The following is a 14,770-nucleotide window of genomic DNA, read 5'->3' on the forward strand; positions in this document are numbered from 1 at the left end:
AATCCAAGATGGCGTATTTTGGTTTGCGGCATTTTCCGTTATTCATAGGAAACACTAACGAACTCCTAGTAATAATTTTATTCATGTGTAGTAATGGAAAGCAACCTATGATTGTTTTGTTTTAATATTTGCTGTCTGTCTGTAATGTGTTTGTCAACATTAAAATATTCAGTACAGAGAGGATTTTAAGTTCTGTTATTGAAAATATTGCGTTATTGAACGTATTTGCAGTAAAGTATTTATTGTTATAGGTTTATACTTTAAGAATTCATGATGAATATGACAATACCAGTGGGTATCAGCATCCAGAGCACAGCTGGTGCTGTGCCTGTCAGAAATGAGAAAGGTGAGAATTTTACCTAAACATGATGCGGGTTTAAAAATTCGGGTATATGTTCACATTGCTGTAGTGATTAAGAAAGTGCTTCATTCTGAAGAACTATGAAAGGGAGAGGGTGCTGCGTATCTCATAACTAGTAAGGTTTCCAATTAATTCTATTAGAAATAGATTTGTAAATTCATTTCTACTATCAGGGTAAACTTATGCAGTACAAAATCTTTAAACTCAATCGGGCCTCCCTGGTCCCTGGTTCCTGTGGATTCTGCCCCACCCTCCTCTTAAAAATCCATTCTTTAGGTGGTTTTCCCCTCATTCATTCCTTTCTTGCAGGTGAACTGCAGAACTGCATTTTGCTCATACCTTTTCAGTGGTGGGGATTGTGGAACTAAATGGGGAGGTGGAACTGTCCTGGCCATGGCCTTGATGTTTAATGAGCTGTACCCAAATATTCTCCAGTTAATCACTAGCATGCTTCCTGGAAACTCACATTCCATAGTTATACTCTCATAATTATTTCCCAGTGTGGTTAGTTTTACCTTAACTTTATGGCTTTATTTATTATTTTCACCATTATATTTTACAACACATTAAATATTTTATCAAACTCCATTTCATTATTTCTCTTTACTGTCAAATGGATGAAGTAAACTTCACTTTAAACATCTACAAAAGCAGATTAGACAGTCACATAAACTCATAAACAATTTACAACAAAAATGCTCAATGTGTTAGATCTTGGGGAATAATATATAAAAATTTTGTAATAAGAATTTTTATTTCAGCATCCAGCTAATTTAACTATAAAACACAGTAAGGATTCTTTAGTTCAGCACATTCTTTATCACGACCATGTTGGATTAGTGATTTTACCAGTTCATCGATGATCACCATTTTAGTTTCAGCTGGGATACCAAAAAAAACTAATTAGTTTGCTATTCATTATTCTTCAGGAGGAGTTGGGATAAGCTGCTCAGTTATAAGAATAAGTACACATGCGTGTTACTGGATACCAACAGTCACTGAGTGAACTAAATAAACATGGCAGTCGAAGTCAACAATACCAGAAAATCCAGCTCAAACGGTGCCAGATTACGGTATAGCCTATGTCAAAAAAAATAATGCTGGACTAAAGAGTGCTGACGTTATTTGCATTACCGTTTCAGTAAAAGGTCTCTCGGTTTAAGTGATTATAAGTAAGTAGGTAAATATTTGTGATAAATAATGTTCAGTTCAAGTTTATCATTCACTTTCGTAAAATCCCCTGAGTTAAATTACGGTGGTTGTAACGTGAGCTTATTCGAAAACACGGTGCCCTCTCGTGATGAAGTTTGGGGTGGTTTGTGCCACCTCCTCAGAGTGCGTCAGAGTGTGTCAGAGTGCGGGACTGATGGCGGTGACGTGTCGGCAGGCGAGGTGTCGATGCAGAAGGTGAAGGTGCACCGCTACGTGTCGGGCAAGCGGCCCGACTACGCCCCGGTGTCCAGCAGCGAGGAGGAGTCGGAGGACGACGACTTCATCGCGCAGCAGAAGCGCCGGCACCTGGCCGAGCGGCTGGGGTCGCCCGAGCCGGACGAGGGGGCGGAGGGGGAGGAGATGGAGGTGGACGACCCCCGGCTGCGCAGGCTGAAGACGCGGCGCGGCGACGAGGCCGACGACGAGCGAGAGGAGCACACCAGAGTGGAGCGCCACAGGTCGGTTCCTGCCCGCTCGTCTTCCTCTCCTGCGGAGCACACAATATTGTATACTTACGACCTGTAGACAAAATATTGAAGATATCATTTTGGGATAATTATTAATGGACGTAATTTTGAAATAAAAATTATACTTATTCACTTGGGTGTTAACAATAATTTTCATGACGGAAATTGGTTTAAACACACCACTCTGCAATCATTGCTGCATTAAACTTAAATTTTACAACTATTTTTTGCACAAGTGTTTTGTGCAATCGTACCTCGTGTGCCCATTGAGTTTGGCAAAGACTAGCGTGCAGTTTCACGTCGCATGTTGATGTGAGGGGTTTCGGCAGAAATTTGAAGTTGATTCTTTTTTTTTTTTTTTTAAATAACCTGTTTTAACTATAAGAATAGTGTCTGAGAATTTATATATATACACTTAAAAGATATCTGAAGAATAATTTTGCATTTCCCATTTACAAATGTTTTGTCTGTTAGCTTGTGGAATAAATTAAGTATTTGGCATTATTTAGTATTATGTGTGTTCCTTAGCCCAAATTACATGATCACATTGTCAGCAAAATGTTTTCATGACTATATCATAAGTTTGGCAAGAGTTATGGTAATGTAAATTTTCTGTTTACCCTGCAAAATGTTAAATAGTCTTTAAATATTGACACATTCTGATTTTTTCCTCTCCTTTCATTAGAATTTTTTAAAAAAAATTTTTTATGCATTTTAGGTTGCTATAACTTTTGGTGAGATTATTAAGTGAATAGTACGCTAGCCAAAATAATAACAAAATTGAAATTAGTTCTGTTCCTACCATATAACACCAACATCCAAGGAAATTCACCTGAATTATTTCATTTTATCTATTGAAATATAAATTTAAATTCCTAAATCTGAAGTTTCTAATTTTATTTAGAAAAATAAACAAACATGTACAATGTAAAAAAAATATAATATTTTTTTACAACTATACTGGCAAAGTAAATAAAAAAAGTTTAGTTCGGCCCTGAGATAATGGTTCAGTTAATAAAAGCAGTCAGAATTTGATCCATCCCGACATGGCTGAAAACCGACAGAGAAACATCATAAAGAAATGTATGGGGAAATTGTTCTTTAAAAATTACTTCTTTTTTTAAAATTCTTATTAACAGTATTGTAATAATAAGACAGTGACAAAGGGAAAATTCAAATTTGAAACTCTATCAGCATCAGAAAGCAATTAAAACCATGCATTCGATTAAACACATTTTTTTTCCTGTGCTCATAATATGGGTTATAGTTTTGATACATAAAATTTGTTATACCATGCCACAATTCCAGTAATTTTATATTTATTATTGATGATACTAGTGGCAAACATAAACATCCAGAAATAAAAATGATAGAAAAGTATGTAACTATTTAATATATAAAAATATAAAATCTTGTATTTAGCCATAAGAGAAGTGCCTTAAAAAATTTGAAACGGTTAAGAACCAATGATGTTGCAGCTGTTTAATGGTAATGAATGTGGTGTTGGTCAGTAACACGGCCAATCCCGTCCAAGCGCGCTGTCAGGCGGGGTGTACTGGATTGAAGCTCTGGCATAACTCCTTGTGTACTGGGCTCTCTTCTTAAAAGGTTGATTAGATAGTTGGATGTGGTAGCTATAGATGACAAATTATAAGTAGTATTTGAAGTAGTCCAGCTAATTGGGTATGGACGCATGGCAAACTGTGAGAGGATTGAGCGGTGCTGGGTGTTTGGGTGGCATTCAGGCACATCCACGCTCCAGAGGTGTTGGAGACGACCGGCTTGACGGATGACGAGGACGAGGGGGAGAGAAAAAGAGGGAAGGCAGAGAGCAGCGAAGAAGAGGAGGAAGAAGATGAACTGAGTGACGAGGAGATCGAAAAGCGACGTCAGATGATCAGAGAGAAACTGCTTTCTCGCAAAGAAGAAGAAACGGTTAGTTACAAATGGCAAAAAAAAAATGGCGTTTGTCTTGAAATTAATTACTTGAGTCTACTTATTTTGCGGTACACAATTACGGAAGTCTTTCTCATGCTTAGTTGCAGTACAGAGTAAATGGCTCACACTGTTGCCAGATTGATGATGCTTCCTAACATTAAAACCATTATTTTCTATATCATAGGATATTACAATAAATTTTAATGTATATATTTTTTAAATTTTTATTTTAATTGATTTTGAAGACCATTTAATAGTTTGTATTGGCAGTATTATTACAGTTTTAGTCATTATGAAAGCCAATAATTAATTCAGTCATAAAAACCACAATTATTATAATTCACAGCCAAAGTGTAGCAGTTGTTCACTGTTACTAACAAGGTATTCCATTAAATTATGTGCTATTTTCAAAAGATACCAAATTTTTTAATGCAAAGTTATATAAAAATTTTTGTCAAAAACTGTTGAAATGATGATGGCATCTCTGTGTTAAACGGGCTAGTCGAATCTTCAAATACCAACAAAACCTTAGTATTTGGATTTGATATTTGAGGAAAAAGATTCAAAGACAAATATTAGAGGAAATAAAATAAACCAAAAGTTTACTAATTCAATTTTTTTTTTCTTCATGCCCGTTTTGTCAACATACTTTTACAATGTAATGTATAAATAAAATTACAATATGTATTGATTATAGAAACTTATTTTGTGAAACAATTTAAGGGTTGAATGTTACTACATCATAGTTATATTTTTAATTTTTTTTATATTATATTATTTTTGATACACGAGACCTAGATTCGGATTGGAGGGGTATATTCAAGGTACTCTTTCGGGATTAAAATTCTATATTTGGATTCAATAAAATTGTATAATATCAGATTTAACTCTTGTGATGAAAAACAAAGAAAAAAATGTATTTCTAAATTTTCCTTTATGAAATTCAAATGTTACATTTTACATGATACATTTTAATAAATTTTTTATTACATTACAAAGTTTAGTAAAAAACTTTAGTGCTCTATGGCCTCTATGGGGTATATCTGGCACCAGAACACACCGAAACAAGTCCAGCGCTAATGGCAGGAATCGTGCATTTGAAGGAGATAGTGAGATAGTGAATGCTAATAAAATGCACACTGCAAACTGAGGATGAAACAGACTATTACAAATATGATGATTTGTTATGTTTTTGTATTGTAGGAGGTTGAAGTCTTGGACAAGGAAGATGAAAATAAGTCTGCTGCGGAAGAAAGTGGCTCCGATTCATCTGAGTATGAAGAATATTCAGGTAATTTTTAGAGTGAAGTTTGTAAAATTGAATAATGTAGCATTTGCAAGGTAAAAGGTAATGAGACAGATTTTGGCTATTTTTTTTTCTTTTCTTAATATAAGCTTCGGATGCTCATTTGTGAAAACTGAAACAGAATGTCAGTTGTTTGGAACTATGTACTACAACCTGGGAGGTTCATAATCACGTTAATTCAAACCCTGATTTAAAAATTTAATTGATTTATTTGTTTGATTGTTGTGCTACTGAAAGTCGTACTTTTTACACTCAACATTCAGATTCAGAGGAAGAGACGGGGCCCAGACTCAAGCCCGTGTTTGTTCGCAAGAAGGACCGCGTGACAGTGATGGAGCGAGAGCGAGAAGCGATCAAGCAGAAGCAGGCTGAACTGGAGGCGAAGAAAATGGCGGAAGAGCGCAGGAAGTACACGCTTAAGGTGCAAGCAAATCATACATTATTACTTAATTGGTTCTTGGAATTTGGCGTTGGATATGCAGTTTTTAATGTCATTTATATTAACATGGTCGAAAGGTTAGAACACTCGCCTCCTACAAAAGCAACCGTGGTTTGAATCCCAGGACGGTCTATCTCAGGATTTTCCCAGTGGCCGGTGGGTTGTGTCTGGGTACTACCATTTACCTCACCAGTTCAATCCATCGTTGCTCAGTACCTCACCTCATCTCACCTCACGCAGTCTCCAGGCCGGTCTGTCCCTCGGATAGGACAGCCGGCCCCATTCCATCCATGTAGACCCTGCCTCGGGCATGAAACTACATGTTGAGCTTCATTCGTGTAGTTGATGACAAAGTTCGACAAATATAGGGGAATGTGTATGTTACTTTCACTAATGTTTAAAAACCACTTGTACAAATATAAGAACAAAATACATTACAGTGAAACCTCATTGATAAAAACTCTAATACGAAACTCTCATTAATACAGTGTTTTCACAGTACCTAGAAATTACATAGGAGTATTAGTGCTAAGTAATTTATTTAAAATAAAAGTATGATTTAAAGTACGATTATGTAATACTAGGTATTTTTTTCCAAGTGAGAACAGTTACATTTAGTAAAGGCTGGTTAGTACAAATATCCCAGAATAATGTAACAAAACAGTATCAAGTTTTAATTAAAATAATACTGATGCCATTGACATGCGGTTCAGTGTAAGTTGAAGAAAGAAAGCTTAGAAATTATATATTTTCCAAAATTCTTAAAAAAGTAGTAGAGTAAAGTATTATTTCGAAATTATCTAGAAATTTAATTTTACAATCCCTAAAAATTATGTTTGCTATTGCATAAAATTGTATGCAGTTTTCCTGGAAGCATATAATATATTTGTAGGTGTGTTATGCATATACTATGTGAGAAAAATATTTTAAACTTTATTTGAATTTGATTTAAAAATGTGATTATATTATGTAATACATAGTTTTGTTAATACAAACCTTATTTTTGCAAAGTGACTAAATTGTGATCCCTTCAGGTTTGTATGCGATAAATTTGTTTGAAATTGAAAAAAAGTACTGTTTTTTGGGTTGTAGATTAGTAGATATTGCATGATAATTTGCATAATTTTTTTTTTCAGTTTAAAACAGATAGGCACGTATAATTACTCATTGTACGCAATATAACCTCATCATTAGTTTCACATCATAGCTCTGACCATCACGATTTTATAAACAAATTTGTCAAACATCTATTGTATGATTATTATTTTATTTTCAGTTACTGTGTTAGAGTGAAGCCTGTGCGAAGCTTTGACTAAGCGAATCAATGAAAGCTCTTTTTATTATTCAATTTAACATTTCCAGATAATATGATATTCATTTTTATATTTAAATTTTCGGTTCTAATCCAAAGCTTTAGGTCTTATGTAAAGCTTCGCATTTGTTACAAAGCTTTAAAACATTAGAAACCCAAGATTTGATCATGAAAATATATTTAATTTTATTTTTTTGTTGCATATGTGTTGCTCGAACAAAATTGGTTACTTAAAAAAAATTCAAAACAAGGCACTCCATTTGCTTTTATGAATGCTCAGTATTAGGTAATATTATGCATTGTTTTTATTTTATTTTTTTTATTGAATAATGTTATATATAGAACCCAATCAGTTAATCACTTGAAACATATAAATTTTGTACAGTTATTTTTTTTTTACTTCAATCCGGTATTTTATAACGTAAGTGTAATACAGCTTCGCCAAGAACGATATTCACAATTCATTTAGACTTCGCGAATATTTAAAAAATTCAATTTGATATTTTCTTTGCATCAAAAAACTAGCATTCACACAGCCCTAGTTATAGCTGAAAGGAGTGCGCGGTACAAATTAGCATGTTTTAGAAATCATCCTGCAGTCGGAGGTTGTCAGGTAATTTTAAACTGTAGGTATTTACTCAGTCTTATGTTACTGATAATTAAGGCATTTTCCAAATCAAAGTACCGGTATCATTAGCATTAAAGAATGCGTGTCTAGATTATAAGAGCACTTTTGTTCTGTAATTTTTTAACGCTGAAGTGGCTGTTGTTGCTGTTCAGATGGTGGAAGAGGACATCCGCAAAGAGACGGTGGTTAAGGACACGGATGAACCATCCCTGAATGACGTGAACACAGATGACGAGAATGACGAAGTGGAATACGAGGCGTGGAAGCTGCGGGAGCTGAAGCGTATCAAGAGAGATCGCGAGGAGAGAGAACAGTATGTTGTGATGAATGCATGGATGCTGTATCTTAGTGCATGTGTGTGTTAAACGAACCGCGGGGGGGGGGGGGGGGGGGGGGATGACCTTATGTTAGTTGCTCTTGTTTTTTCTCTAAATAATTGTGAAAGGTGTCAAGAACAACTATGAATAGATGTAGCCGATTTTCATTGCAAAGTAAGTAAATATTGTTCACTGTCATTTTCAATTTCTCTTCTGCCATTCTTTTGCTGTTGTGCAAAGACTGAGCGTTATTTTTGTTTACTTTTTCTTTTTTTCAAAATTTAAGTCATAGTAGATGTCCACATTCTGGAAATTCAGGGATGTTTTCATTTGATGAGGGAATGTCAGGGAATTTACTTATAACCTGGAAAAATCATGGAAATTCCTCAGTGATAGTTAATTTGGGAGAAAAGACATGATCCAGTCTGCTATCACCCAGACTTTGAACACAGTTTTTTTCGAAATGGTATTTTAGTAAAATGTAAAAAGGTGTATACAAGGTTCTGTTAAAACTTGTACAGCTGTAGGGATGGTGGACTCTGATTGTCTTTATTTCTTTTGGAAAATTTCAAAATAGGTAAATTATTACACAAATTTGTCAGTGAAATTTGAAATTTTAAATATCGAAAAGTCAGGGAAATTTTTGTAGAGATTTGTGTAGACACCTTAGATCAGTATACCAGACATAATCTAAAATGTTAATGCTCTTCACACCAATATATCCAAGACAGGTTGACACACATTTTGCATTTAGTATCACCATAAACTTTGTAGATACAAATTGTCTGTGTCAAAAAAATTTTTTATAAAGTTTAAAATTCAAAACACTAAATTTTTTTTAAGATAATAAATGGGAAACAAAATATTAAAATAAAATAATGCAGTGCATTGGCCAACACATGCTCTGAGATTTTTCAAAAAATAATTAAATATAAAAATAAAAGTGTTAATAGAAGGTAATTGCACATTTTAGCTTTAATGTATTTACAAATGTTGGATTCAGCACAAGTTGTACTGTAAAGCTAATTTAGGGTTACATCAAGGTAATAGTTAAAAAAAAAAACGTTTTTTTTTCTTAGCTTTCTCTAAAAGCAAAGTGAATTTCCATTTAAATGGTGGGAACATTTTGTGGTCGAAGCATCAGGAAAAACATGATGCCAAAACAAATTTGTTGGTTCATTAAATTGGAAAGTGTAACTGGTAACGTAATCAAAATTAAGTTTTACAGGTCATTTCTTTTTAATAGCTGTATTGAATAATTACGTCATTCTTATTCTGTTTTAATATTAATAACATTATATTTTAGTCAGTTCTGCTTTTAAGAACACACCAGCTCCTTAGCTTCCATGATCTATTCACCAGTGTGTAAGTCATGGTTATGTACAGTGGCGTAGCCAGGATTTGTGTATGGGAGGTGTTAAGAAGCATGCCGCCTCCCCCCCCCTCCCCCGTATTAAAGCGGGGGGTCCGGGGGTCCTCCCATGGGAAAATTTGGATTGTAAGGTGAAAAATAGTGCTATTTTAACAGTTTTCGGTACTTAAATTGAAATATTGTAATGGTAAAAATTTTTTTTAATTTTAATATGAAATTTGTTTGAGTGATGAATAATAAATTTAAATAAAGATTTTGTGCTAAGGGGGTGGGGGCGGGGGTTGAACCCCTAGCCCCCCCCCCCCCCCCGGCTAGGCCCCTGGCCATGTAATCCGTTGCGCTGTGTAAACTGAGTGACGCAGTAGCAGCTGTGAGAGCGGAGTGCTGAGCGATGGCTCGTGTGCACAGGGTCGAGAAGGATCGCCTGGAGATTGAGCGCTTGCGCAACATGACGGAGGAGGAGCGGCGACAGGAACTGCGCAACAACCCGCGCCAGGTCACCAACAAGGCGGTCAAGGGGAAATACAAGTTCCTGCAGAAGTACTACCATCGCGGAGCCTTCTTCATGGTACTGTGGACAGTGCATTGTTCTGACCACATCATTTGGCAAATACAGCCTTTTTCTGCACCTTTCTATTTAGATATAGTTGAATATTTTTATTATTTGCAATTTACAGAATATATTTTTTTGTGTAAACTTGGCATTAAGTTTGAAAACCTTCTTGCAATAATTGTAAATGCCTTCGAGTCTTATTACTAATGTTTTTTTTTCTGTCTATTTTAATTTTCTCCTTTTTTTTTCTGTCTATTTTAATTTTCTCCTTTTTTTTTTCTGTGAAAAAAATAAGTTCAAATTTGTGTTGTTTGGCGGAACATGAGGCAGATTTTGGAACAATAGTAATTTTTGATCATAATCTTAGATTTAGCCCTTTATTTGTGGAAAACATAATTATTGTTACTGCTGTTTTACTTACATCTATATAGAACACAATGTAGGTAGAGAAATTGGATCGTCTAGAGGTCCATTGATGTTTGAACTTTTTCTGTCGACGTTGTTAAATGTGAAACTTTTTTAAGGACTTACCATCAAGAACTTTATTTTCTTATAAGTTTAAATAATAATTTATTTATTTACTATACACAGCATGAGTCTGAATTCAACCGACAAACTTTGACTACTGGTTCAATCACAACAAAATAAGTTGAAAACTTATAGCTCAAAATACAACAATGTCATAACTCAAAACCAGCCTGTTTTGAGTTACGTATACCAGTGTTGTTGCGATTTTCGAAGCCTCTTCAGTTTCAAAACATTTTAATTGAACGATTGCTTAATCCGGTTCTTGTTTTTGAAAATCATTGAAATTGTCAAATGACCCACGCTAAATTCCTTTGCGAGAGAAGAGTTTGATTCTCCATTTTCTAATCTGCATATATTCAATATGTGCGTAAGTAACTAGCATATGTTGGTTTTTAATAAATAAAATTCCCTGAGTATGTATAAATTGTTTAATCAAAGTATCTCTGCAATCACATGAATATTCCGTGAACAGTGCAGTTATTGTACGAGTGCCATTTCCGCCACCCGACCGGTCGAGGCATCGGCAAGTGATGTGTCTGCTGCACTGCGAGGATGAAAGGACAATCTAAAAATAAACCAGCCAGAGAGAGAGCAAGAGTGTGTGTGCATGTGTGTGTGTGTGAGGCCATGTGGCAGTGTTGATAGTTTTCCCTCCCTCTCCTCTTTGTAAAAGTACCATGAACTGGCACCCACACAATTAACATGTCTATCTTGACAGGTATTCATAATGCAACTGTGCTCAATCATTATTGTTTTTGAAAATGAATTTCCCACGCTTTCAACTGAACATACCGTGGGCAAAACTGCAGCCATCGCCGGTGGTTATAAGAGCTCCTTTCACATTCCTCCAGCCCTGGGTAAAACTGCGTGAAGGTCAATCTTACACGCCAATAAGCCGAGGAAAGTAACGCTTCGCTTGTGTCCACGGAACTCTAGTGAAGACAGATATAGGGATGCTGCGACTGATACATATGAGCAACCCTTAGGGTGAAAATGTTAGATTTTTTTTGGCCCAAAATTAAGGGTGCGATTCATACAAAGGGGCGACCCTTCTGCGGGTAAAAATGGTTCAACTAAATATACTGTTGATTGAACCCTGTTAAGTAATTTTTTTTTCTTCTGGTTTATAAGCTTAAATTTTTAAGTCTGTTTAGAAACTTCTTATTGGAGATTTACTGCATTATTCACAAGTGTAGGTTGTTACCCACTCATGATGTGGGTTAAGTTAACCCTTTGTTTTGTAGTGGTATTTCTATGATACCACTTTGAAAAAATGTTACTATCCGCAATGTTCCAGTGGTATTGCCGAAATACCTCGCGTGAGTAAGCCTCGTGCTGCTACCTGGCGATCCTAACAAGAACAAGCAACATCGGCTGCTTTAATTTTTCCTTCTGCCACGTCTGCTAAAAGCTACACAATAGATTCTAATTTATTTGTAGTATACTTGTGTGTGCCTGGAAGGGCTGAGGAAGGCTGACCTGTTGACGTGTGTTCCGCAGGACAACGACCAGGACATCTACAAGCGGGACTTCTCCGCCGCCACGCTGGAGGACCACTTCGACAAGACCATCCTGCCCAAGGTGATGCAGGTGAAGAACTTCGGCCGCAGCGGCCGCACCAAGTACACCCACCTGGTGGACCAGGACTCCACGCAGTTCGACTCCCCCTGGATCTCGGAGACGGCCCAGAACCTCAAGTTCCACAACAACCAGGCGGCCGGCATGAAGCAGGCGTTCGAGCGGCCGTCCGTCCGCAAGGAGCGCAAGTAGTTCCCCCGTTCCCCCGACGCACCCGCTGTGTAGGTCCCATCCAGGACCACCTGCTTTCACTCGCGATAACGAGCCACTATGAGTGAGGATACATCTTCCTTGCTTGGATGCAGGAATTTCTCAAAATGTGGCAGTATGAATGTCTTCAAGATCATTTATTTCCGCAGTGAAGACACTCTGTTTGTTATCGTAGTGTTGAGTGATGTTCGATGTTAGCAATAAAAACAAATGATTCTCTGCGGGTATTTTATATGTATGCAGTAGAATGTGTGAAATACTGGACCAATCACCATATTCACTAAAGAAATATATGTTAAAAAATATAAAAAATTAAAAAAAGATAATAAAAATTGTTTGAAATAATTTTTTTTTCTTCCAAAATTTACCTAATTATAATTAATTTTTTGCATAGAAAAAATAAAAACAAAAATGTAACCGACAAACGTCTGGTGAGATATCAGAAGTCCTACCAGCAGCTGCCAATGCTTTAGTGGATGTGTGTATGTATATATGTATATATGTGTGTGTCTATAAAGGGGTGTGCCATGCTAATTTTAAATATTGAATCAAAGTAAAATAATTAAATATTTTGCTTCATGAATACTATTCATAGATAGAACTTTGAGTGGTTAAGTATGTTTTTTATCAGCATATCACACACTTAATAAGAACAAAGAGGGAAATATTTAGCAGGAAAATAATTTCCACAGCTGTTGAATAAAAGCCAAATATTTGTTGATAGCCAAAGTACTTATGAACTGCTTTCATCCAAAAGATAAATTTTATAGATTTTGGAGTGTTCTTTTTTTTTTTAATTTTTAAAGGGAGAAACAGGCATCTGCAGATAGACAGACAGACCATGGCTTCAATACTTCGCATGAGTGGGAAAATATATCAAGTAAATTTATTCCAATTAAAACACAATATCCTTTCACAAACGTCTTGTGATAAGCATGTTAAAAACTCATCATTTTTCACGTAGAAATAAACATTTTTACTAGTGATGGTGGATTATCAAGATTCTGGATCATAATGTGGACCGAATTCAGTTATTTCTTTGAATCAAGTTCAAGACCTTAAAATAGAGTTGGGCTGGTGTAGTTGCAGAAGTTATTTTTGGTTAAATTAAGTGAATTTTCAAAATAAAAATAAAAAAATATTTGGGAAATCGTATTATTGAGTACTACTAATCATGCTTGGTATTCCTTTTTTTTTTTTTAAACCTTAGTAAGGTTTATGTTACTGAGGTGTTTTGTGTACATACTAACGTTCAATATTTTATATATGATGTCTTCTCTTGATTGTCATTTTTGTCATGTACATATAGAAATAATCTATTATACCAATTCGTAAGAAATTTAATGAATATAGAATTTTCTAACATAAAAACTTTTTTTTTGTGAATGTGAGTGTTGTTTTTTTATTATGTAGTTTAAATTTATTATGTGTGTTTATGTTTAAAAACTTTTAAGTATTTAAAATATTTTTAGTTACTGTATTTTTTAGGTTTCATTTGTTCGGAGAAATATAATTTTGCCTGTTGCTGCCATTAATAGTGGTCATGGTCAGCAGTTGTGCATTTTATAATTAAAATGCTTTTAATTGTACAAAGTAATCATTTGTTGTAAAGCACATTTATTTTAAATTTCAACAAATTTATAATGCAGTTCATTTTATTTTTTACGACAAATGTAAAAGTCTAATGGAGCTGTGCTAAATGTTCTTAGGAACTCCAAACCTGTTAGTTTGTATAATGTCATTTTGTGTATTTACATTGCTGTCTGTTGCATTTTCCCCCAAAGGTATTTTTTTTACAGTAAGGATTTTCCTGAACGTTGTTCTTTTTGTTAACGGCTGTTGACTCCAATCAGATTACAAACACAAGCAACGAGTTAGCGAAGCTAACCATAGCTCATGCAACTACACAATGAGAACTCATTGAGAGGTCTGAGTTGTTAAAATAAATAATTGTCGCAGTTTGAAGATCGAGCTAGTAAGTGCAAGGCAACGAGCTGACAAGTTTAAAGTGATGGTGTTTATTCATCCGATGCGATTACTGCAAGTGCCGACTTATATTTGAAAAGAAAGAATCCATAGCAAAGAACGTAAAGAGAGACAAACCTGCAGGCAAAAATACTCTGCACCAGCATTCAGGACAAAAGAACATTATATTTAACTAGTCAGATGATATTTCACTAATTAAAACTATTCCCAAATTCCATTTTGAGAATACCGATTTTTTTAAGGTTTATGAAGCCCTTAATGAATATATGCAAGAGATTTGCGAGACAGAAAAGCACATTAGATATGTTGAAAGAGCTGACTTCTCTGAGTATAAACTAGCAGCCCTGTGTGCTGTGTGTAGGCCTACAGGCAATGTTGACAGTGAATGGTTACGAAAGAATGAAATGTTGAAGTGTTCACCATGCTGTCTTTTGATGACTAAATTAAACACACTCAGATTGAATTTTCATGCACCTTGAGTTTTAAATATAGTAAGATATAACAATCATTAAATAGAATTTCTGTGAAATTATTGATAAGCATTAAGTTATGGTTTATTTTTT

The 14,770-nt window shown here is 35.1% G+C and overlaps 1 protein-coding gene across 1 annotated transcript; it reads left to right on the forward strand.

Annotated features, from left to right (window-relative positions):
- The first annotated feature begins 91 nt into the window (after positions 1–91).
- LOC134541938 (microfibrillar-associated protein 1) lies at positions 92–12,584 on the forward strand. The gene is made up of 8 exons (XM_063385691.1): positions 92–346; positions 1,749–2,031; positions 3,786–3,975; positions 5,182–5,269; positions 5,548–5,705; positions 7,816–7,976; positions 9,761–9,920; positions 11,934–12,584. The coding sequence occupies exons 1-8, from the start codon at positions 271–273 to the stop codon at positions 12,201–12,203; spliced, it is 1,386 nt and encodes a 461-aa protein (XP_063241761.1). The 5' UTR covers positions 92–270; the 3' UTR covers positions 12,204–12,584.
- The last annotated feature ends 2,186 nt before the right edge of the window (positions 12,585–14,770 follow it).

This window comes from Bacillus rossius (genome assembly GCF_032445375.1).
Source record: "Bacillus rossius redtenbacheri isolate Brsri chromosome 4 unlocalized genomic scaffold, Brsri_v3 Brsri_v3_scf4_2, whole genome shotgun sequence".
NCBI classification, from domain to species: Eukaryota; Metazoa; Arthropoda; class Insecta; order Phasmatodea; family Bacillidae; genus Bacillus; species Bacillus rossius.